At 34.9% G+C, this 23,906-nt stretch overlaps 2 protein-coding genes across 2 annotated transcripts; one reads left to right on the top strand and one right to left on the bottom strand.

The window, feature by feature from the left end:
* The first annotated feature begins 964 nt into the window (after nucleotides 1-964).
* Nucleotides 965-1,846, top strand: LOC147550469 (zinc finger protein 3-like). The gene has a single exon (XM_086668459.1). The coding sequence runs from the start codon at nucleotides 965-967 to the stop codon at nucleotides 1,844-1,846; it is 882 nt and encodes a 293-aa protein (XP_086524585.1).
* A 12,464-nt stretch (nucleotides 1,847-14,310) lies between these two features.
* LOC147550468 (CHD3-type chromatin-remodeling factor PICKLE-like) lies at nucleotides 14,311-23,592 on the bottom strand. The gene is made up of 18 exons (XM_086670208.1): nucleotides 23,416-23,592; nucleotides 22,722-22,864; nucleotides 22,523-22,626; nucleotides 22,187-22,325; nucleotides 21,828-21,997; nucleotides 21,676-21,742; nucleotides 21,447-21,569; nucleotides 19,293-19,402; nucleotides 18,440-18,554; nucleotides 17,694-17,891; nucleotides 17,068-17,206; nucleotides 16,880-16,985; nucleotides 16,699-16,773; nucleotides 16,484-16,545; nucleotides 16,265-16,341; nucleotides 15,874-16,004; nucleotides 15,458-15,662; nucleotides 14,311-14,696 (listed from the first exon to the last, which is right to left on the bottom strand). Exons 1-18 carry the CDS (start codon nucleotides 23,522-23,524, stop codon nucleotides 14,502-14,504), a joined length of 2,268 nt encoding a protein of 755 aa, XP_086526334.1. The 5' UTR covers nucleotides 23,525-23,592; the 3' UTR covers nucleotides 14,311-14,501.
* Nucleotides 23,593-23,906: the final 314 nt, after the last annotated feature.

Below are 23,906 nucleotides of genomic sequence, written 5' to 3'. Positions count from 1 at the left end.
ACAAGTAGTGTCTCAAATATGTAAGGATTAATTCAAAGAAAAAAAAAAGGAAAATATGAGAATCTAAAAATGAAGTCATATGTCTCATTTTGGGAGTGTTAGGGGCAAAACAACTTTTACAATTGGCTCACGCAACTAAAGGCACCACAAGCAACATGAGATTTTCACAAAGGCATTTACATATTACTGGTACGCACTCATCGTCTTCTTCCTCAAATTTGACTACCCGACGGACCTCACAGGAACTTTTGATTTTGGCCGACGACCACCACCACTTTCTTCCTCCAATGCCACCGCCTTTTCCCTCTCTCTCTCTCTCTTAAACTTGTCTTACTACTTGATTGTGGCCTTAACAAAGACTTGATTGTGCCCTAACACTTCCTATCCCACTTTTCTTTCACTAAAATTTTAGATCTTGGGTTAGAACCCTTGCTTATGAAACCCACAACTACATTATAGTCTATGTCAATGATAAATTCTGTAAGCAGTACGGATCTTATAAAGCTGAGGCCCAATCTCAAAAAATTTATATGCAACCTGTTTTTTTCTAAAACTAAAATAAATTTATATGCACCGCCATTTCTCTTTGCTATTCACAGTAAAATAAGTGAAAAATTTACCCACAATACGGCAAGTAAAACAAAAAACTGACAGTTCATAGAAAATTTCCCTTAATCAATTTAACCCACATCCATTTTGGTTTACCACTTTATTTTACTTTTTTCAAATATATCCATTTCTTTCTTTACTGATTTACTGTGAAAAAATCCGTAGACTGTAATGTGAAGACAAAAAGACATCCTTCATAACCCACCATCACAACTCTGTTGAATCACCAGTTTACCATTAAAGCCCTGCAAGTATCTCTCTCTCTCTCTCATCCAATTAAGCCCAATTTTCAACCACCACTCACAAATCAAAGAAACCAGAAATACCCAGTTAAAGTAAGATCTTCTCTTCTCCAATGAAATCACAACCCATCCCTAGTGAACCTTCTTACTCTGATTCTTCATCAAGTATCATCTCCCCTTCATCGGATTCTTGTTTAATACTAGATAACTCATCACAAAATCAAAAACCCACCTTTCAAAATCAAAAACAGAGTATCATAAACCAAGGGTTTTCTCTAGATTTAAACTTGTCAGCTACAGATTCTGATGAGAATCATCTTCATCATGGGTTTAACCCTGAAGAACTTAACCTAATTGATTGTTTGAATGTGGGTTCTTCTTCATATTCTTCAACAAGAAAACCTCAAATTCATCCTGATTCTCAGTTAGTCTCTGATCAAGATGAACCAAAAGTTGTTTCTTGCAAGTACTGTCAGAGGAAATTCTATAGTTCTCAAGCTTTAGGAGGACATCAAAATGCTCATAAACGAGAGCGTACTTTAGCAAAAAGAAACCAACATTTTGTTGCTTCTTTAACTTATGCTAACTTGCACCATCCTTACCAATTTTCAAGTATGGGTTCTTTACCTCTTCATGGTTCTTCTTTTAATAATAGATCATTAGGTATTCAAACTCATTCTCTCCTTCAAAACCCACCTTCATTACCATTCTCATCAACTCCATCTTCTTCACATGCTTATGGATACCATATTGGAATGTCATCTAAATCACCAATTGTCATAGATCATCAACCCGTAATCGGACTGTTATCGTCTTCCGACAATTTACGAGTCGGTTCGGCCGTTGGATCTGGGTCAAGTTTAGCTAAATTTAGTGAAGAGGTTGATGGTTCTTGGTCAAGAAGGAATGGTAGTGGAAGTGGTCATTTGAATATTACTACTAGAAGTGATGATGAAGGGGGACTACAAAAGCTTGATTTGAACCTTAAGCTCTAAGTTGTTAACTTGATGTTTTTCCTTTTCTTTTTTGTTAAATTTTTTGATGTTTTCTTCTTAGGTTCTTAGGGTTTATTAAATTTGGGATGATGGAATGTGGTTGTGTACACTACATGGTATTATTAGGTTTTCTAAATTTGAGATTTAGATAGGGTTGTACACTTGTACTTGGTGGTTTTTTAGGGTTTTCTAAATTTGGGATTGAATGTGGATGTGTACAGTAGTTGGTGTTTTTAGGTTTTACCTAAGTTTGGGGTTGATTGTGGTTGTGTAATTTTAAATGGAAAGATCCAAATTGACTAATTGAGAAAGATTGTGGTGTCATGTTCATGTGTGGTACACTGAACACCCAATGGGTGTGGTCAGTGTTGTGTCTATCTATATATGTTCATCTTATAGGGTTGTGGAGCCACATTTTTCAATGCATGCGTACTACACTTACAAGTATAGTGTTTTTTTTTTATGAACATTATATAGCGCTTTCTTGCAACAAAAAAAAAGTTTAGTGCTTTGAGGGTCTATAGGGGCCAAAACATTGTCATATCCCACGTTCTCTATTAGAGCCTCTGGGACATGACTATACGAAGGGATTCAAATCAGACCTTATCTGTGTTTGGTCTGGGTGGTCGGGATTTGAATCAGTCTGAGTGCCGTTCGTTTGTCTTGTTCGTAGATCTCAGACCACTCAGTCTAAGGTCCGCGAGGACGGATAAGAGAGGGGTGGCCTTATGCATGGTATTTTTCTGGGGCGCATATTGACCCTTCCGTGTTTTTGCTACTAATGGTATTATTATACTGCAGTTCAGTGTTTCGTATTTAGTCATGCTACTCTTTTCTATTATTGATATGCACTATTCTGCCAGTAGAATTCCTTTCATGAACCATATGAACACGAAATGTTGTTCAAAAGAATGGTTAGATTAGCAGGCTAGCCAAAAAATTATTTCCTTTTTCTACTTTTTTTTTGGTGGGTGAAATATTTAAAATTTACCACAGCAAGTGGTTCTTTTTCATGCAGTTTGCAGTTTACAATTTTGTGTTCCGATTTTTGGACCAATTTAAGCTTTAGTAGTGTTGTGCTATAAAAAAATTTGAAATTTGAGTTTCAGTAATACTATATTTTGTATAAAATTTGAAATTTGGGTAACATCGAATGCACCGACATTATAATGACAAGAGAAAATCAAATTAAGGGCGTTTAGTTACAATCCAAGCTAGCCATTGCCCATTGGTATGCTAGATGGGGACCAATTCAATGTGGATGAACAGAAAGACCATGTTAGATATGGAAAGAATACCATAAACAACTGACATACGGTTTCTGACCTTTCACATCTTCTACTTGATTATCAATAACCCTCTTAGAAGTTAATTTTGATTATATAGAGTTTGTCTTTTTCAAAGAAATTGACAATGCAAAACGACCCCATTGAAGTTTGAAAAGAGGGAGAGAGAAGAAGAAGATTAATAATAGAGAGAAAAATAATTGGATATTTTTAGACTGACACCCTAAATTAGGATCAGTATTCCCCTTTGCTCCTTCCTTTACAAGAAATTTCAAAATAGTTTTCTTTTATTTTTTTTTTCAGTCCATTGACTTGTTAAGTCAGAGTTAAATCGGTTTTTGACATTTTAAAATTAACTATGTGTTATTATGGCCAGCGAGCGCTTTGGGGAAAGCAAAATAGTTTCCGGGGTGTGAAGACTTGGTCAAAAATTGGTCAATTTTGTTTGACAATTTTATTTAGGGGGAAAGCAAAATAGCTTCTCCACCTCAGCTCTCTCTCCCTCCACCTCACTTCTCTCTCTCTGCCACCTCATGTATTCGCCACCTCATCGTCTTCACCGGTGAAGGTTGCCGGCCAGCCAATTTCCGGCCGGCGACCTTCAACCATAAAAAGAAAATTTTTTTTTCCTTCTCCTCTCTCTCTAGATCTGATCTAGAGAGAGGAGACCTCCATTAAAGGTCTGAGCAGACCTTCAATGGAGGTCTGGAACAGACCCTTTGAAGGTCCATTGAAGGCTTGGTCAATTTTTTTTTCCTTCTCCTCTCTCTCTAGATCTGATTTAGAGAGAGAGAGAGAGAGGAGAAGGAAAAATAAATACTCCCTCCGTCTCAAATTAAGAGACCCACTTTCCCTTTTGATCTGTCTCAAAATAAGAGACCCATTTCTTTTTTTATCATATAAAATTCATCAAATTTCCAACATTTTCCTTTATCTCTATATTATACATTTCTCCTCAAGCATTTATTTTCGGTAACAATCTAATTTGGAAGCAAAAATACCTTACAATGGCATGAGCAATTTGAATTGTTACTGAAAATAATTTTATCATTAAATAAAATCTAATTTCTTCCACTTATTTTGCTAAAGAAATTTAATTTGAATTAAACCAAAAAGAGGAATCTCACTAATCTGAGCATCAAATGAGGGTATAAGTGGAAGAAAAAAAATGTGAAAAATTTGTAGGAATTTAGGTCTGGGTCTCTTAATTTGAGACGGAGGGAGTAAATAAAAAAAATTTATGGTTGAAGGTCGCCGGCCGAAAATTGGCTGGCCGGCGATCTTCACCGATGAAGACGATGAGGTGGCAAATACATGAGGTGTTAGAAAATATTCCCCATAAAACATGTTTCCCCGGAAAATTTTCAAAATTCTACATATTCTCTTTAAAATTTCACACCCCGGAAACTATTTAGCTTTCCCCAAAACGCTGGCCTTTATTATTTCAACCTTTCTTTTGTCTTCAGCTAATCTCATTTCATCAACTTCACTACACTTGCATCATCTCCTTAAGGACCATAACTTCCATTAACCTTCAAATATACTTTATACCTATATTTTTTTTTTTTGTTTTTGTCTTTCCCCTTTCTAAATGGCGTTTTTCATCATTTTCATCTTTATTTCTTTCTCCTCTCAAACCCTACATACAAAAGTATTTATTTTTCTCTCTACTTTCTCTCTTTCCTTTCAAGGGGAGGGGCTCCAAAAATATCCCTCCACACAAATGAAAAACACATAATAGATTTTTCCTAATAACTGTATAGTTCCTTTTGTGAAGAACATAATGGAAAGAATATATCTTGTTATTTTCCTTGTGTTCAAACCAGATATGCCCTCTTTTCATTTCCCTTTCCTTTTCTTTTTGTGAGGAGATGGAGGAGAAGGGTAGGAGGGAGAGAGAGAGAGAGGAGCAAAGAGAAGAAATTATGCTCCAGGTTTTGAGAGAAATTGAGATGAAGATGAAAATGAAAAATATTAGAGATCTGAAGTTTAAGAAATTTTGAAGGAGATGACGATGGTGAAGGAGTGAGAAAGTTGTGAGGATCAGAGATAGAAAAAGAAATTAAAAGAAGGGTATTTTGGAAAGTCAAAGCGGTTATTTACACATTGACCATAGACTATTTAGCGATATTAGGATTGCACTTTGAAAATAAAAATATGTTTGGGGTGGACCCCCATTTTTCATTTTTCCGTCTAATATCATAAAAGTTGTTCGCGTGCCAACCACTTGTGCGATTTTTGACAAAAATACCCTTCATTAAGTTGTTTAGACATTTATTCCCAACTATTTACCAATATTAGGACTACACCCTCAAAACACAAATATATCTATAGTTGACCGTCATTCTTGTTTTTTCGTCAAATACCAACTAAGTAGTCCCAGCCAAACCAACTGAATACAATTTCGAGAGGAAAAATACTTCGAAACGAGTATTCACATAACTAAGATAATGTTTAGTTCTTTTCTCATGAATTTGACTTCCCTGACTCAAATGGACCAAAATAAACCCAAATCTGACAAGTCGTATATTCACATAACTAAGATAATGTTTAGTTCTTTCCTCATTGTTTGAATTTGACTTCCCTGACTCAAATGGACCAAAATAAACCCAAATCTGACAAGTCGTATATCACGATTCAAACAAAAATTAAACACCCGAATTACGTATGCAACTCGGGTCGTTTTAAATCTGAATTTGAAAGAAAACGAACACTACTTTCAATTCATATATAAAGGAACCTAAAATCTTATGATCAGAAAAATCAATTAACTCCCTCCACAAACAAATACCAAATTTTCAATGAAAATGAAATATCAAAATTATATTTGACTGGTTACCTTCCAAGTCTCGGTGTTTTAGAGTTCCACTTTATATTTTTCTCAGTACGATTTCATCTTCCGCTTATTTTTACCGGTTTTGAGAGATAGTTTCTATGATGAAAAATTCATCTTAATGTTACGCCAAAAGAATCTAAGATCGCAAATTCCTTAATCTAAGCAGAAAATGACTGCTTCATAAACTCGAAGTTAGTTAAAGAGCTCGATCCAAAGCCAAAAATATAAGGAAAATAAGATACCCGAAGTCTGAGACGGATTCGGCTAGTCTGACCAAATTAGATAGGCTACCCATAGGAAACATATAAAAAAGTCTTACTCAACATATGGCTTGTCCAATTGGTTTGGTTAATTAGAGAGATCAGAGAAGGTTCCTAATATTGAATAGTTTGACACAGTCTAAGTCCTTAGTTGGTTTTAGATTTGTTACTTACAATATAAAAAGCTCATGCATGTGGTTGGCATGCGACCTACTTAACTGATAATTGACACAAAAATAGAGATTGGACGTCAAACCGTGACACATTTTCATTTTAGGGGTGTAATCCTAATATTGCTAAACAACTGGGGTCAATGCCAAAATAAACAACATTTTGTGAAAGGTATTTTTGTCAAAACTCACTCATGTGGTTGGCAAGCGAACCACTTAACTGAGATTTGATGGAAAAAATCGTAAATGGGGCTCATTCCCATATATATTTTCATTTTGGTGGTGTAGTCTAACTCCTAATATCACTAAATAGTTGAGGGAGAAATTTCTAAAAATGTGAAGTCAAATCTGACGGAGATTGGCCCTCGAGTTAATTGTTAGAGATTGGAATGTATAGATACACTAATACACTCAAATAAACTCAAAAAAATTTCATCAACTTACTTTCATAGAATAATGTTTCTTTAGATCTACACGATCTCACAAGTAAAACATACAAAGTTCTCTCACAATAATAAACTAGATATTGAAGCTAGTTTTTGCCTTAGACACAAGATTCATACTAGATATATGTCTTCTTCTTCAAGTTTCTTCTACATTATTCTCATTTTACTTTCTCTCGCTAGAAAAAATATTTTTCCGTAAAACCCACAAGCATTAGATTTAATCATATTTCTTAACCCATTTTTTTTTTTGTTTTCTACTGTTCACGAAATTCCTCATTAATTTAATAATGGGCCAAGCCAGTTTGGTTTAATGTCCAACTTCCAACGTCCCCCCTTAAACTAAATTTCAATAGCTTCTCATACCAAACATCCACTTCAATCTTTTAAAGACATCATGCTTCAAAAGCTTAAATATATCCGTTATTTGATCTTGAGACTTATAATACATCACTTCAAAATCACCTTCTTTAACATGTTCACGAATAAAATGATAGCGTGTAATCGTGTATCGATGTGCTTGCTTCTTTCATGACATACAAGATTCTTAGCTAAAGCAATTGTCGATTTGTTGTTAAGAAAACACTTCAGTTGGACCGACTTGAGGGCATTGAAGATGCTTTAGCATATTTCTTTGTTGGCGTGAATCATGGAAACGTGAATCACCCAATATTATCATATAGGAAAGAATATTATTATATAGGAAATAATATTATTATATAGGAAATAATATTATCTGTAAATATATAGTTACCAGTATTCGGAAATTGTTAACATATCCCTAATCTCTATTTCTATCTGTAACATTATATATACTCCTCATATGAGATGAATAAAGTATCATTCAAAATCAATCTTGCTCTATTAAACATGGCATCACTGCAGGTTATTTAAAAATTTTACGCTTCCGCTACGTCGACTATCGGAGCATACATCACCGACGGTCGCTTTTACTATCATAACATCAAGGTTTGGTTGTGTCCAGATCTAGAGTATTTCTGGATCTAGGTTGTATTAATCTTGATTAGGTACGAAGTTTTTTTTGGCATCTTCAATTTCTTTTGGTGTCGTTGACAGTGTTTGTCATCCATTATCTCTACTATTAAGGTTAGTTGTGTTATATATTGATTATAAATCATCTTTTATTATTATCAATATATATTATATACTTCCTACATTATAAGATGTCTGGTTCATCAGATATGTCAATCACAGTTCCATCTGGTTCTCAGACTATGACCACCGGACAATCGTCTATCTATACTAGTGAGCCTATGTCTATTCCTTATGGTGTAAAATTGAATGGTATCAATTATTCACTTTGGTCACAAGTGGTTGAGACGTTTATCGCTGGACGAGGTAAACTAGGTTATATTAATGGAAGAAATATTGAACCTCAAATACAAGATCCTATTTATGATAAATGGTGTATGGAAAATGCAATTGTTAAAGGATGGCTTATTGGTGCTATGGAACCAGATGTGATGAATTTATTTATTCGTTTACCAACAGCTAAGGCCATTTGGGAAGCTGTTTCTCGGACTTATTTTGAAGGAGCAGACCGGTCAGTAATTTACAATTTAACACGTAAATCTATGCAGATGAGACAGACTGGTAAACTTGTATCAACATATTTTGCTGATTTACGTGCTATCTGGGATGAATTGGATTACCGTAAACCAATTCAATTTACACAACCTGATGTTGTTCTTGCTCGACAGAAGGAAATTATGGAAGATAGAGTTTATGTATTTCTTGCAGGTCTCGATGATGTCTATGATCGTGTTCGAAGTGATATTCTTCGTACAGATCCATTTCCGAATTTAGATTCGGCTTTTGCAATTGTTAGGGGTGAAGAGCAACGCCGAAACACAATGCTAAATGTTGATACTAATATGGCTATGGTTGCTAAACTTTCAGGGCCATCTTTACCTAATGGTCCGTCAGGAGGATACAAACATTGTGGTAGTTCTAAGCATGTAATTGAAAATTGCTTTAAGAAGAACGGATATCCAGACTGGTGGGACAGTTACAATGAACGGAAACGAGAAGGGAAAAATAAGAAGGGTGGAGGAAAAGCAGCTCTTGCAACAACACCACATCAATTATATCCAGAAGTGAATTCTGTTTCTGATACACAACCATCGGTTTCTGGTGTCACTCTTCTTGATCCAAAATTGATACAACAATCAGGTAGTTTCGCTCTTCTCTCCTCTGATGCTTCAAAGGATCCTGGCTGGGTCATTGATTCTGGAGCTACGGATCACATGACCTATGATGCTAATATATTATTTAATCCTGGTGCACCTCACTGTTCTCATATTGATAATGCTAATGGTGTATCTGTACCCGTTACTAAATCCGGAACTGTTAATTTAACACCCTCGTTATCACTTGAGCACACATTACTAGTTCCTTCATTATCTAATAATCTTTTGTCTGTGGCACAAGTGACCGAGCAACTAAATTGTTTAGTATTAATGTATCCTCGTTTTTGTCTACTTCAGGATCTCAACAGCAAGGAGATATTTGGGCGTGGTACTAAGAGAAAGGGGTTGTATTATGTGGATGATGTCTGCATCAGAAAAGGGTTAGCAGTAACAGGGTCATCTCATGTTAAGGAAGATCAGATTTGGTTATGGCACAAGCGGTTAGGTCATGCTTCATTTGGTTACTTACAATATTTATTTCCTCGTCTATTTTCGGGTTGTGATATTTCAAATTTTAATTGTGAGACTTGCATTTTAGCAAAAAGCCATCGTGCTTCTTATTACTCTAGTAAAAATAAAACTTTGTTACCCTTTGAGTTAGTTCATTCTGATGTTTGGGGGCCTGCTCCGGTATCTACAGTATCTGGTTATCGTTGGTTTCTAATATTCGTTGATGATTGTACCCGTATGACATGGTTATATCTTATGAAACACAAAAATGACGTACAAGAATGCTTTCAAATTTTTCATAAGATGATACAAACACAATTTTCTACTACGGTTAAGATTCTTCGTTCGGATAACGGCGGTGAATATGTTAATCATGAGTTAAGAAAATATTTTCAAGAACATGGTATTATTCATGAAACCAGGTGTCCACATACTCCTCAACAGAATGGTGTAGCAGAACGGAAAAATCGTCAATTACTTGAAGTGACATGTGCAAGTCTCATTGGTGCTAGTATGCAACCAACTTACTGGGAGAACGCTATAACATCTGCAGTTTATTTAATTAATCGTGTCCCAAGTAAAGTGTTGGATTTCAAAACACCACTAGAGAAACTTTCTCAATATGTATCTATACCTTCTCAGTTGACTTTGGTACCTAGAGTGTTTGGATGTGTAGTATTTGTTCACATTCCTAAACATCAACGTACAAAGCTAGATCCGTGTGCTTTGAAGTGTGTGTTTGTCGGTTATTTTCCTCATCAGAAAGGGTACAAGTGTTATCACCCACCTACTCGTAAATCGATTGTCACTATGGATGTAACATTCTCTGAACATGAGATGTATTTTTCCTCATCGATATCCAATTCTTCTCTTCCGGGGGAGACTACTGTTGTCCAAGAGATGAATTGGAGGAAGCTACTTCCAGATTTCATTGAAGAACCAGAACAGTCAAATAAAGATACTAATATTGCGGTACCAGATTTATTAGCATCGAATCTTGCAGAAGAAGTTATGATTGTTCATTCAGAACCAAGTACTCATATATCCACTACTAATACTACTCCCTTCTCTGCGGTACCATCCAATGAGTCTCCTTCTGTTCCTGAAACTGAGGTATGTACTGAACCGAGTCTTAATACTAACAGTTTAACTAACAATGATATATCAGTTGCTCTAAGTAATGACAGGTATAGTTTGCCACCTAGAAGCACTAGAGGTAAGCCTCCAGATAGATATTCACCTGACAACTCAAAGAGTATGAGGTATCCCATAGCTAATTATGTGTCAACAGATCATCTACCTACTTCAGTCAAGGCTTTCGTAAATCAAATTAGTGATATTATTATTCCAACTAAAGTTCAGGATGCTTTGGCAAATCCAACTTGGAGAAAGGCAATGAGTGAAGAAATGTGTGCCCTTGACAGGAATGAAACTTGGGATTTAGTACCACTTCCAGAAGGAAAGAAGCCAGTTGACTGCAAATGGATTTTTACTATCAAGCATAAACCTGATGGAACCATAGATAGATATAAAGCTAGACTAGTTGCTCGGGGTTTCACTCAAACATATGGTGTTGATTATCAAGAAACTTTTGCTCCAGTAGCAAAGATTAATACAGTTCGAGTATTGTTGTCACTTGCTGCGAATTTTAACTGGCCTTTACAACAATATGATGTGAAGAATGCTTTCTTACATGGAGACTTACATGAAGAGGTGTATATGAGTCTCCCACCCGGTTACAGTTCTACTGAAGATGCTAATTTAGTGTGTAAGCTCAAGAAAGCATTGTATGGTTTGAAACAGTCACCCAGAGCGTGGTTTGGCCGATTTCGACTAGCTATGAAAAAGTATGGATATGTTCAGAGCAATGCTGATCACACTTTGTTTCTAAAAAGACAAGATGGTAGACTAACTGCGTTGATTATTTATGTTGATGATATGATTGTGACAGGTGACGACTATGAAGAAATAGGGAAGCTAAAAGACTACTTGTCTTCTGAGTTTGATATGAAAGACCTTGGAGGTTTAAAATATTTTCTCGGTATTGAAGTTACTCGGTCAAAACGGGGAATATTTTTGTCTCAACGGAAATATGTCCTTGATTTGTTGAAACAAACTGGCATGCTTGATTGTCAGCCGATAAGTACACCCATGGAACAAAATCATGGGATGGAAGAGCTTCCTGACCAAGTACCAGCTGACAAAGGGAAATATCAAAGGCTAGTTGGCCGTTTGATCTATTTATCTCACACTAGGCCTGATATTGCATATGCAGTTAGTGTGGTTAGCCGGTTCATGCACAATCCTAGTGAAGTTCATATGGAGGCAGTTGTAAGAATCTTAAGATATTTAAAATCAGCTCCAGGAAAGGGTCTTATGTTTTCTAACCATGGACACACGAATATTATAGGATATACAGACTCGGATTGGGGTGGCAAAGGTGAAAAAAGGCGTTCTACTTCTGGTTATTTCACATTTGTTGGTGGTAACTTAGTCACTTGGAAGAGTAAGAAACAAAAGGTCGTATCCATGTCAAGTGCAGAAGCTGAGTACAGGGCAATGACTAAAGGTATATGTGAGATGTTATGGTTGAAAATACTTATGGGGGAGCTTGGGTTTCCTCCTGACAAAGCTATGCAATTATATTGTGATAACCAGGCTGCTGCTAATATTGCAGAAAATCCAGTGCAACATGATCGAACTAAACATGTTGAAATTGATCGGAATTTCATATATGAGAAGATAGAGGAAAAAATTATTGAAATTCCTTATGTTAAGTCAACAGAACAGCTAGCTGATATTCTAACAAAGGCGTTACCCAGTAAAAGTTTCACTGATTCACTTGTCAAGTTGGGCATTGGTGATATCTATGCACCACCTTGAGGGGGAGTGTTGGCGTGAATCATGGAAACGTGAATCACCCAATATTATCATATAGGAAAGAATATTATTATATAGGAAATAATATTATTATATAGGAAATAATATTATCTGTAAATATATAGTTACCAGTATTCGGAAATTGTTAACATATCCCTAATCTCTATTTCTATTCCTGTCTATCATGTAACATTATATATACTCCTCATATGAGATGAATAAAGTATCATTCAAAATCAATCTTGCTCTATTAAACATTCTTAACCAAATGACATGCCAAACCATAGAGCTAACGGCTACATATTCAGCTTCACAAGTAGATAAAGTCACAATGGATGTTTCTAAGGAAACCAAGTAATTGTCGTATAAACCATAAAAAAAACATACCACTACGTACGACAAAAAAATTCAGTAAGTTTCAGCCCATTTTAAAATTGACAATGAATATTTAGTCTTATGGGCAAAGAAAAATACCAGTCTTAGTGTTTTGGCCATGAGTTTGTTTCGTATAAGATATGGGTTATAGACTAACCTTTGACCCAGTTACGTACGCTCGTCAGTCACCATCTGTAATTCAAAAACACCTAACGACATTTACAACTTTGTTGAGGGGCGTTTGGTGGCTTGTGTTACTTACCTTTTTTTTCTATTTATCCTGCTCGTGGAATCAAATGCCAAGATTAAAAAGAAACGTGACCATTGTTTTTCAATGCTTTTGTATGTTTCAGTGATTCTGATTCGAACCAACAACTGATAGCTTGAACTTTCAACAAAAAAAAGAAGAAACTAATAACTCAATTGATAGTGCATGTATTCTTAAATTCTAGAGGTCCCAAATTCGATTCCCAGCAAAAGTGAAATCCATGATTATTAAATATAAGGTTTTAAGGTATCAACAACGTAGTTAGATGGACGTTAAGCTATTGGTTTAGTTGTCCTTGAGGCCCATTTTTTAAGACTTCAAATTTGGTGGTTAGGACACTTATCACATCTTATTGATGTATAAAGATGTTTCTGCTTTAAATTGTAACTATGCTGAAATTGACCATCAGTAACTAACTAAATGACAAACTGAGAGGAAGTTATCACAGTGGTTCGATCAATTATTTGCTCGGAATGCTAAAAGAATGTCTCTGTTTCTTTTAATTGATCGATTAATTGATTTGGTTCTTTCGATAGATAATGGGATGGGAAAAAATAAGAAACTTAATAATTATAGAAGTAAGAATGAGAGAAAGAATTCGATAAATAGATTATATAGATGTTGGGGCAGTCCGGCCCCAACGGAGTCAAAGCGGCCTCTTTGGACCATAACGTAATCAAATGTCTCGTATTTTAAATTGTGTATGTCGCTTTCAAAATATTAATGACATTGTAACAGTTTGTACCATGATTTAAGTTATAGCTTAGCGGTAAAGGCTATAGATCATAAATTTATGTATTTGTAATTTATATGTAAGTACATAAAAATACATATTGTAGATATATCTATTATCAGACAGGCTTTAGGTTCATGGGGACCTAATGCGAATTTTGAAATTAAGGTTTTTATTACCTTTAAAAAACTCGTTTTTACTGTATTGCATCCATTAGCAACTTATAATCTTTCTTTCGGCCAAACTGCTTGGAAATAGCTCGATATCCAACGTAACAAATTTTGAGAAGAAAAATTAAAACTTCTAAGTATTTGTGCTGTAATTTTTTTTCCAAGTTGTAAAAGTTTAAAAAATAGGACAATTTGCTTTGTTTCTAAAGGTTAACGAGAGATGAGTTATTATAACCAACAACTTTGTGTGAAATTTGGGTGTCATACATTTTTTAGAAAAATACTAGGTGTTAAGATGGCAAACTACAATTTTCATCAATAACTTATATAAATTCAAATAAGAAATAATAGCTAACCATAATTTATTGGACAACAAAAACGACTTACCAAAAATAATAACTTTGCATTTCCTTGTATATAAACTTACAAACTTTGGACCCTTACACAACCACCCCAAACACGGGCCCAGATCCATTTGGTGGCTTTGGGCCTACGTCGGCCCTATTATATCATGCCTACATCTCTTTACACAATACAATACAACTTCAGACAATACACTAATATACTGCCGATTCTAGTCCGCTAATTTAGGTGCAGAATTAAGATCGATGTCCTTGTTTGGTACAGCATCAGCTATTTCCACTTCTGGCTCGACAAATTTCGAGTTGTTGTCTTTGTCAGGTTTGACATCACTCTCCACAGAAGTAGGAATATCGACACCTACAACCCCAGGCTCCATGTTTGCTGTCACGCTTTGTTCAGAGTCAGCCTGTAGAAACACAACCAAAGTCGAATAAGAAAATGTAACCTCCTGAAGTACTCGTGCACCTGCCGATTGTCAATAATTGCTAATGGTCTAGAAGAAGAAGCAAAAACCTTATCTAGGAAATATAAGCCATCAAAGAAAGCAAAGACACGTTCATCTCGTCATTGATATTAGTAGTGGCTTCATAAATTAGCCAAGTTGAATCAAATGAGCGTATATCAAACTGTAATCGGATGGCTTGCCTCTATCAGATATCCATAAGGATGTGACTGTACTTCCGAGTTCTGCTGACAGAATTGCCAGAAATAGGAGCTCAAATGGATAATACTAGTGGGTTATATCGAGCCTCTCACGTGTGTCTGTTAAAGGACTGCTAGGTGTATTCTCTTAATTCATTTGGTGCAAAGGATTTCCTGATAAAATTTTCACTTTCAAAGCAAAAGATAAGTAAACTCTAAATCTTGTCATTCTCATAGTAAAACCGATATACTTTTTCTGCAAGCTGCGTAATCCAATTATAGAAATATATTCTTAATCCTAAATTCCTAATATTGGTGGACGAACTTCGCAAGTAAGCTTGTCCTCTAGAGATTTCAACACTAAACATGTTAGATAAAGGTACTCTAGGAATTTAGAAAGGTTGACAAGAGAACAAAAATGAAACTAAATAAAACAGGCAAAATATCTGTAACCACTAACCAGAGGAATAAAAAGCCATTAAATCAGGCGAACTTATTATTAAAAGAATGAGCAGCTCAACTTACATTCAATTTTTGCAACTCTGCATTGAGTCCTTTCTCCAAAAGAAGCACTCGTTTCTTAATAAATTCAACCATTTTTTTCTGATTCATGCGAGAACTGTAGGAGGAAGAAATATTTTCGCAGGGTAGATTCTTCTCCTGACTAATAATCTGTTGAATGATTAGATCCTTGTCTTCAACAATATCTCGCCACTTTCCGTACCCATGCCTAATGGTATAAAGCAAATAATAGAAAACAGCATCATCAGAAGGTGATAACAATGCTAATACATAAAACTTGTGATTAGACATGTTAATATATATCACAAAGACAATTGTATGAGTTGATCACTGATGCACGTATTTCGTACGTGTCCATGTTAAATAGGATCTATATTACATAAGAACTACAATAACCCAAGAATTATGTTTATACATACTTCAGAATCGCACTCAATAGTAATACATCATGTTCCTCCTTCCATGACCTTCTATCCTTCAATCCTGGATAGCGTAAATGGATTTCTTCTGAGAAAAGTGGAAAACCAGGCTGTTGTTGCAAAAACTTCACCTATTATATACCAATATATTAGTAGGGGTATGAACTTCATTCGGAAATAAATTAGATGCAGAACAAACAATCGACTTGCTCACGAACTCCTGCTTATATAATTAAATTGATATACTCAAAGACAAAAAGTTCTCTTGTTCTGTTCTATCCAAATGAAACAACTAATCACGAAAAAACTATTGTTTATGCATCATTTTTGGAGATTATTAACATGCGAATTGGTTCAGAGAAAAAAGAATTTCAAATGAATAGTAACTTACCTTCTCTTGGATTAAAAGCAACTGTGCAATTCTGACAAGGACGTCTTCGATCGGAAGTCCTTCTTTTGGTACACCATCTTTTGCAAAAAACATAACAACATACGAAATAAGACAAAAAAATAAATAACATATGTAAAATGGTATGTGAAGAGTTCAATATGAATTAATCATGTCAAGCCTAGCGAAGTATGCGTAAAACAGTGTTGAAGGAACAATCACCTGAAAAGTAAGGTGATTCAGTTATATCTTCGGCAATGTGCGTTAAAAAGAGCATCCCATACCTGAAGTAGGGCATAATGTCAAAGAACTGCACAATTACTAAGTCACGGGTCAGTTCACTCACTTATGAGTTGAACAACCTCATATCTGATATCTAATTTAAAAGATATATCTATAGGTTAAAATTTGAAACAAACTCTAATATGAACGCATACTCATTGATTTCTTCAAAAGACTTCCGCTTCAAGTAGGGAACAAACTTGTGCCAGTCATAATCACCTACACCAAAGCTGCAATAAAAAAGAGCCTGACATTAGCTTTTGGAAAATAGCCTCCACATATTTCAGAAGCATTGACATTTTTTCTCGTTTTGAAACTTGAACCTGCATAGCATACCTCATCAATGTTTGAACAAATATTGCTCTTTGGCGTTGGTTGAACCCGAGAACTTTAAGCGATTTCTCATCACCTTCCATTAGCGGAAGTGGTTCATTGCTATCCCCTGTCAAAGTTTTAAACGAAGTGGTTGAACAAATATGTGCACATGCAATCATTGATCACGAGTTTAGAGTAAAGAAACATACCACCTGTTCTCTTCTTTGAATGAGGCTTCCTTCCAGACGTTGTTCCAGATGAAAACATTTCAGCTTCACTGTCATCATCCTCACTACCAGAACTTGTATCGTCGAAACCAGCAAGGTCGTCTCGTTCGACAAACATCATCTATAAATAAGCAAAGGAAAACCCAAAAATATGAATGGTAGACCTATATCATGAAACAATGGGAATGCAGGCCACTAGTACAACGCATAAGCAACTACACTGGATTCTTGCCATCTTTTGTTTATTCATCACATATTCTTCTCCCAGAAATAAACAAAAAGGTCACACTTTCTTTTAAAACATGTGATCGTAATTAATTTTCTACATAGATGATAACTTTTCTGAATCTCTGTCATCTCTCTAATTATTTTCAGTTTGTTAAGCAAAAGACAGAGAGGGAGATGCTACAATGACTTAGAGGATGACATAATGACGTGGAGTACACTAAAAAACACTAAAAGACAAAGTTTTTTCATCTCTCTAATTATTTTCAGTTTGTTAAGCAAAAGACAGAGATTATACAGTTCTAGAGGTTATCATATATGTTTTTATCTTCCTCAGTTTTACAACTCTCTGAAAGAAGTATTATAGAGAATTTAGGAGATACCAGTGTAGGGTTTGTTCTCCTTTTTCCCAAAGCAGTAGACTCTTTAACTGCAGGGACTTCAATCTTGTCCTTCAACAACTCTTCCCAGTAGACCCTTGTGTCTGAGTTGCCGATCGTGTTTTGACTCGCTATGGATGCTTTCTGTGCTTCCACTTCAGCTGCAGCTTTCACTTCATCTATGTACCCAAAATTTGCAACCTACCAAAAGTAAAATAAAAAAAGAAGCATTTTCATTAGAAATCCCGAAGGAATACTATGTTACTAAAAACGTCCAGCTTTTGTCCTCGTGTTTCCAAACAACATACGGACGCGTGACACTTTTAAGTACAAAAAAACACACATCGAAAAAAGATAGTAAAAGAATCTTTGTTCAAGGAAGACACTGTTCCAAACCGAAAATGTTCTGACAGTCTGACGTCTAATTAGTTCTAATACACTTATCCTTTCAGAAGTAGATAATGTTCTTTCAAAAGATAATGTCCATGGCAGAGTATCAAATTTCGATTCCAAAAAAATTTTGACTAAACAAATATGGAATAATAAAACACAGATTAATCAAATTTTTACATGATTAATTAATTACAAATTTGGCAAAACGAATAAGTCACACAGTACAAAATGGTATTTGAGGTATGAATGAATTCTGAGAATCACATGGTACAAATTTAAGGCGACTTTTGTTAACTTGTGATTGTGGCAGAAGGAGATAAAAAGAAAAGCAGGAGAGCCTAATCAGGTATACGCACACTATAATATGATATCATGAGAGAAAGAGAAACCTTAAAGGCCTCGAAAAATCCATCCCCTTCCTCGTCATCCACAGTAGCCTCTCCTTTTCCAGCTTGTTCGCGATCAAGTAGTCTACTCAAGGTAAACTCATAAGGAAAAAGACAATAACAAACAAAAAATGCATACTTTGGAAGTTATATGCATATAAACATACATATACACATATACGCATATACGCACACAAACATACATGCTTAAAGAGGAGACCTTTAATTGAAATTATTGTTTTCGGGATCTTACAAAAGAATTCAGTAATGATGATAAGCACTTTATTACAAACATTATTTTCATATATAGTAGACAAACCAATACATACTTTCTAATTTCTGGTAGAGAAACCAATAGACTTCCTAGTTACTAGGATATTAATTCCTAAAGCCTAGCATTGCCCAACCCCTATATATATGGGCCTCAAATAGTAGTTTTAATACAACTCAAGTTCTAAAACAAATTGGTTGCTTATCTTCTTCTTCCTCTCTATCTTAGTGTTTTCTTATAGTTTTCTAGTTACTTCTAGTTCTTAGTTAGGTTATTCTTAAGCTTTTGCACAACATTGGTCACTTCTCTAAGAAATTAAACCATAAATTTTTTGTCTAAATTTTAAAAATCTATGAACTTCCTGCAAATAATTTTCTTTTGACGGGGTTGAAAATTTAAACTGATGTTATTCCTATGATGATGATTTACATTTTGAGTAGATTACCACTCTTGAAACGCCCTTGGTATCATCTCCATATTGTTTCCGATAGATATTTATATGCAAAGCTAGAAGCATAAAGGTAATCAACATAAATGGTAGAATAAATTTACCTGTCTATTGCATCGTCATCATAGTGTACTTGACGAGATTTACCACCTTCGTCAACCTCGTCAGAAAATAGCTCCTTCGAACCATATCTCAATAGTTCATCTAACTCTCCCTACGAATGTTTAAACAACATGTCACACTAAATGCTTATTGCGCCAATGCATGAATCACCTAAGGAGAAACATACATCTAAGAGGAGAGACTTAAAATAAATTAACACATCACGGAGGACAAAAACAACAGAAGAAAAGATAAGAACATATAAGAACACCACAGATATTGAAGACAGCCATTTGAAGCAACTAGGGGAATTATCATCAACCAACAGCACACCAAATCAATTGAGAGGGACTTCAACTATTGGTTCACTATATAATGGTACATCATGCAGAAGAAGCATTATAAAGAAAGAAAAATTGGTTGGAGCCCCAAAAAGTCATGGGTTAATGGGATTCCACCCCAGCGTGTACACGAGATTAGGCGCAGGTCCAAAGTGTCAGTTTGTTTACTGTTTTCGGACATTTTTCTTTTGCAGCTGTACATTTACTTTTTTTTCTTCTTCCTTTACCCTTGCGCCGTACATTCACAACCAAACCTTCTTTTTTCCTTATTTTTCTCTATAGTTTCTTCATCATTTCTCTCTCTAAAATTTACAGAAATTTTATTTCTTCTCTCTCTAAAATTTTATCTACAAATCAATGAAACAAAGATTAATAGGGGTTTAAGAAGAAATCTAAGGGATTTATCATCAAAATTACATGAAGTATTTCTTAAACAAATCTGAAAAAATTTTCTTGGACAAGTTTGGGTTTCTTTTCTTGTTCATCATCAAAATTAAATGAAGTATTTCTTAAACAAATTACATGAACATATTTCATGAAAATTTATTGGTGAAGAAATACTTTGAAGAAATTAAATGGTAAAGAAATTTGGAAAAGTCAGATTCGGTGAAATATTTGATTTTTCTGGATTCATGGATCTTAAAACCCGAATGTCAAAATCTAGGGTTTCTTAAAAATTAAATTAAATAGTAACAAATTTGGTATCTTTAAACCAGATCGAAATACATAAAAAATTGTCCCGTACATAACAAAATTTCCTATAAATTTTCATTGATATAGTTTACCTTTTGGAAGGAATGTATAGGAAATTATATTATGTACATAACAAAATGTCCTATAAGCTTTCCGTGAAATAGTTTACCTTTTGGAAGGAATGTATAGAAAATTTTATTATGTATTGTACATAACAAAATGTCTTATCAATTTTCAGTAAAATAGCTTACGTTTTGGAAGGAATGTATAGGAAATTTTATTATGTACTAAACATTTTGTTATGTACCGTACATAACATAATGTCCTATAAATTTTTATTGAAATAATTTGAGAGAGAATATTTCAGTTTGGAGAAAGAAAAAAAGGAACGACATGTGTCAATATCTTAGTGGATGGCATATTTGTAATTTTACCGGAAAGTAAGAAAAACACGGGATTTTCTTTCATGGCAAATCTGTAAATATCGCGTAAAGTACACCCAGTTTTGTAACCTCCATTTTTTAACTGACAGGAAACCTGCGTGTGGACCTGCAACGAATTTTTTTCCTGACGCAGATTAGGCTCCCATTGATGGGCCTATTTTGGGGCGTTTGCCCAATCCCCCTATAAAGAAAAGGATTACCTATCCAGGACATCAGGTAAAAACAACAATATGTACCATACGAACTCGAAAATAATAATATACGAAGTTAAGCCGAAGAACCAATTTCTTGTTCATCGTGGTCAAAAGAATATGTCAATATTTTTAGCCTTGGGCGTTGTATGCGACCTATGCGAACATGTAAAAACTATGTCCAAGCCTCACATATTCTCCGCATACCCGTGCTGCCGTGCACCCTTACATAGGAGTTGAATCCAAAAAAAGCATATGGATCCTTTTTGATAGAAAATTTGGCCCGTGAATTTTTGGTCCTATATTGAGCCTAAATTATAACAGTAATATGGTTATAGTGATAATATAAACTAAAAAAGTAAGAAAAAGAAAGATGCCATTATCAAGTTGCTTTTGCTTATATTTTCCATTGAATGAAAACACGTGCACCTTTTGTCTGGTAGGATATGCAACACCCCACATATGTCGCCTATCAAGTAAAACATTACCTGATTAAGATTTTGTGAGTCGAGCCGTCCAACAACCAGATGTTCTAAAACCATTTTTTTCCTGGTCAATTGCATCATCCTCTCTTCAATTGTTCCACGTGATATAAGTCGATATATCATTACCTGCAACATGCGTCACCAATAAATTATAATGGTAGCCGCATGTAGCATATCAAAAATTTGGTGCAGATGCTTGCTTAAAATCAACAATGAAGGAACAAAGTCTAACCGTATTGGTTTGCCCGAGCCGGTGAGCCCTAGCAATTGCTTGCAAATCAGCATGAGGGCTCCAATCACTGAAGAAACGCAAGGGTTCATAAAAATGGAATTATAATGGACATGATTACATAGGTATCGAATCTAAAAAGGAAAGCATAGTACCTATCATAAATAATAATTGTGTCAGCCATAGCAAGATTTATTCCCATCCCACCAGCTCTGGTATATAGCAGAACACAAAATCTGGGAGAACTCTCATCATTGAAGCGATCAATGCGAATCTGTCTTTCTGCTCCGCTGACCTTCCCATCAATTCGTTCATAGTGCCATTTCTTAAGAGAAACAACAAAACATCAAGGCGACATGTTATAAGGAGACAACCCCTTTGGACTATTGACTCTTTCAGAAAGCAACCAACACAATATGGAAAAGATTAATGCAGTTTAGCAGCACTACATACATAGAGCCAGTAACTAGAGCATCAAGCCAACACACTTCTCAAAAAAAGTAACTCTATTTACCTTACTACTACAGTAGTCTTCCAGTATATCTAGCATATGCTGGAACTGTGAATATACCAGAACTCTACGCCCTTGATCTTTAAGCTTCACCATCATCTTGTCTAGCAATTGCATTTTTCCAGAAGCATCCAGTAATTGTCTGCTAATTAGAAAGAGGAAAAAGACAATGAAACCAAAGATAAGTGTTGAAGTGATAGGCAGAAATTTAAGGAACAAAATTCAACTTCTAAATAATATCAAAAAGCTTTATACATGATTGAAGAACAAAATTAAATGTAATCAAAGTCTTGAAGAACAAATAAACATAATCAAAGTCTCAAATTCAAATGAGATTACCTGTAGGCTTCATTAGCACCTTCTATCACCGGTTGAACTCCGTCTAACATATATGCATGACAGCAAAGTTTATGAAGTTCCATAACCACATTTACAAGGGAACTCTGAATAGGTCGAACAGATAATCAAGAAAAGCGATCATCTAAACCATGAACTAGGAAGAATAGAAGGTAGGTTCACGAAAGTTAGGCATTCCTACCTCTGGACCACCCTGGCGAGTCAGTATCTCAAAATTACGTGTCAAGATCGATTTGTAGTAATCTTTTTGCTTACTACTCAGTTCAACACGTAAAATTAGTTCCCTCTTCGGAGGCATCCGCTCCAAGACATCTTTTTTATATCCTAATAAAACAAATTGGCATTCATTTTTTAGTTCAATCAGCAGAAGTACCATTTGAAAGCTTAGAACCTATGACTTTTTAAGTCATACTCGCCCCCATGGGGAAAAGTTAACATAAATCAGGAAAAGAATAAACTTTTAGATATAATACCTCATGCGGTAATTTGGGAATGTGGAATACAAGAAATGGAGCAATTTTCAGAGGAAAGAAGTCAATAATATTGAATTTTTTCGTGTTAAGGTTACTTTACTTTTGGGCTACGAGAAAACATTGGAAATCTATTATGTCATATAGAACTTAATTTGACATTAAGAGTTTGTTTTAATGATGTAATTTTTTGCATAACTTTGTTGGGGTTGTCATTTCTAAGTAGATCACTCTTTGAAAATATTTCATTACCAAATTACAACTCTTTCCTTCATTCAAAAAACAAAACTGGAATATGTCTTCTTGAACGTTTTGAAAGAAAACCAGACTTATAGTTTAATGTGTTTTCAAGAAATATAATGAAAGATATGAAGAAGTCAATATGTTGTGTATTAAGATACATACTTCTCAAAAGATGCGGTGCCACCATTTTATGAGGTCTCACGATCTGCTCCTGTTGTATAATATCCTTGAATTCCGTCTGAAACTCTTCACTACCAAACTGCAACCACATTGAGTAGCCAAAACTGAAACTAAATAAAAGTATATGACAAGTTGTATGCTACACTACGTGATTCGGGAAAAAAACGAGGAGAATGAAAGAATATTCAATAAATACAAACCTTTCAAGCGTCAAGAAAGTGCATCAGCATGAATAGCTCATCTAGATTGTTTAGAAAATGGATGAAATCAGTGACCACCAATGAGTTCATACAACCACTTATATAGGGATTGAAAGATCTTACAACATTTTTATAAGTGATTTCCTCATTTAATGTATAGATTTTCTTACTTCATTTTTACTAGTGATTTTCACATTTAATGTATAGATTTTCTTACATCCTTTTTATTAGTGATTTTCTCATTTAATGTATAGATTTTCTCACTTCATTTTT

The sequence above is a fragment of the Eschscholzia californica genome, unplaced genomic scaffold, assembly GCF_041429995.1.
Source record: "Eschscholzia californica isolate CP2 unplaced genomic scaffold, dmEscCali1.0.p SCAF_3, whole genome shotgun sequence".
Classification (NCBI taxonomy): domain Eukaryota; kingdom Viridiplantae; phylum Streptophyta; class Magnoliopsida; order Ranunculales; family Papaveraceae; genus Eschscholzia; species Eschscholzia californica.
Note: the sequence above shows the minus strand (reverse complement) of the source record. Positions and strands in the feature narration are given on the sequence as shown.

Excerpts from the sequence above, each read along its gene's own strand:
- LOC147550468 (XM_086670208.1), bottom strand. The coding sequence starts at position 23,524 with ATGTGGTTGCAGTTTGGTAGTGAAGAGTTTCAGACGGAATTCAAGGAT. Across the intron at positions 21,570-21,675 it reads GGCTCGGGCAAACCAATACG|GTAATGATATATCGACTTAT; the intron begins GTTAGACTTTGT and ends CGCATGTTGCAG. Across the intron at positions 16,546-16,698 it reads TCTTTTGAAGAAATCAATGA|GTATGGGATGCTCTTTTTAA; the intron begins GTATGCGTTCAT and ends GCCCTACTTCAG.
- LOC147550469 (XM_086668459.1), top strand. The coding sequence starts at position 965 with ATGAAATCACAACCCATCCCTAGTGAACCTTCTTACTCTGATTCTTCA.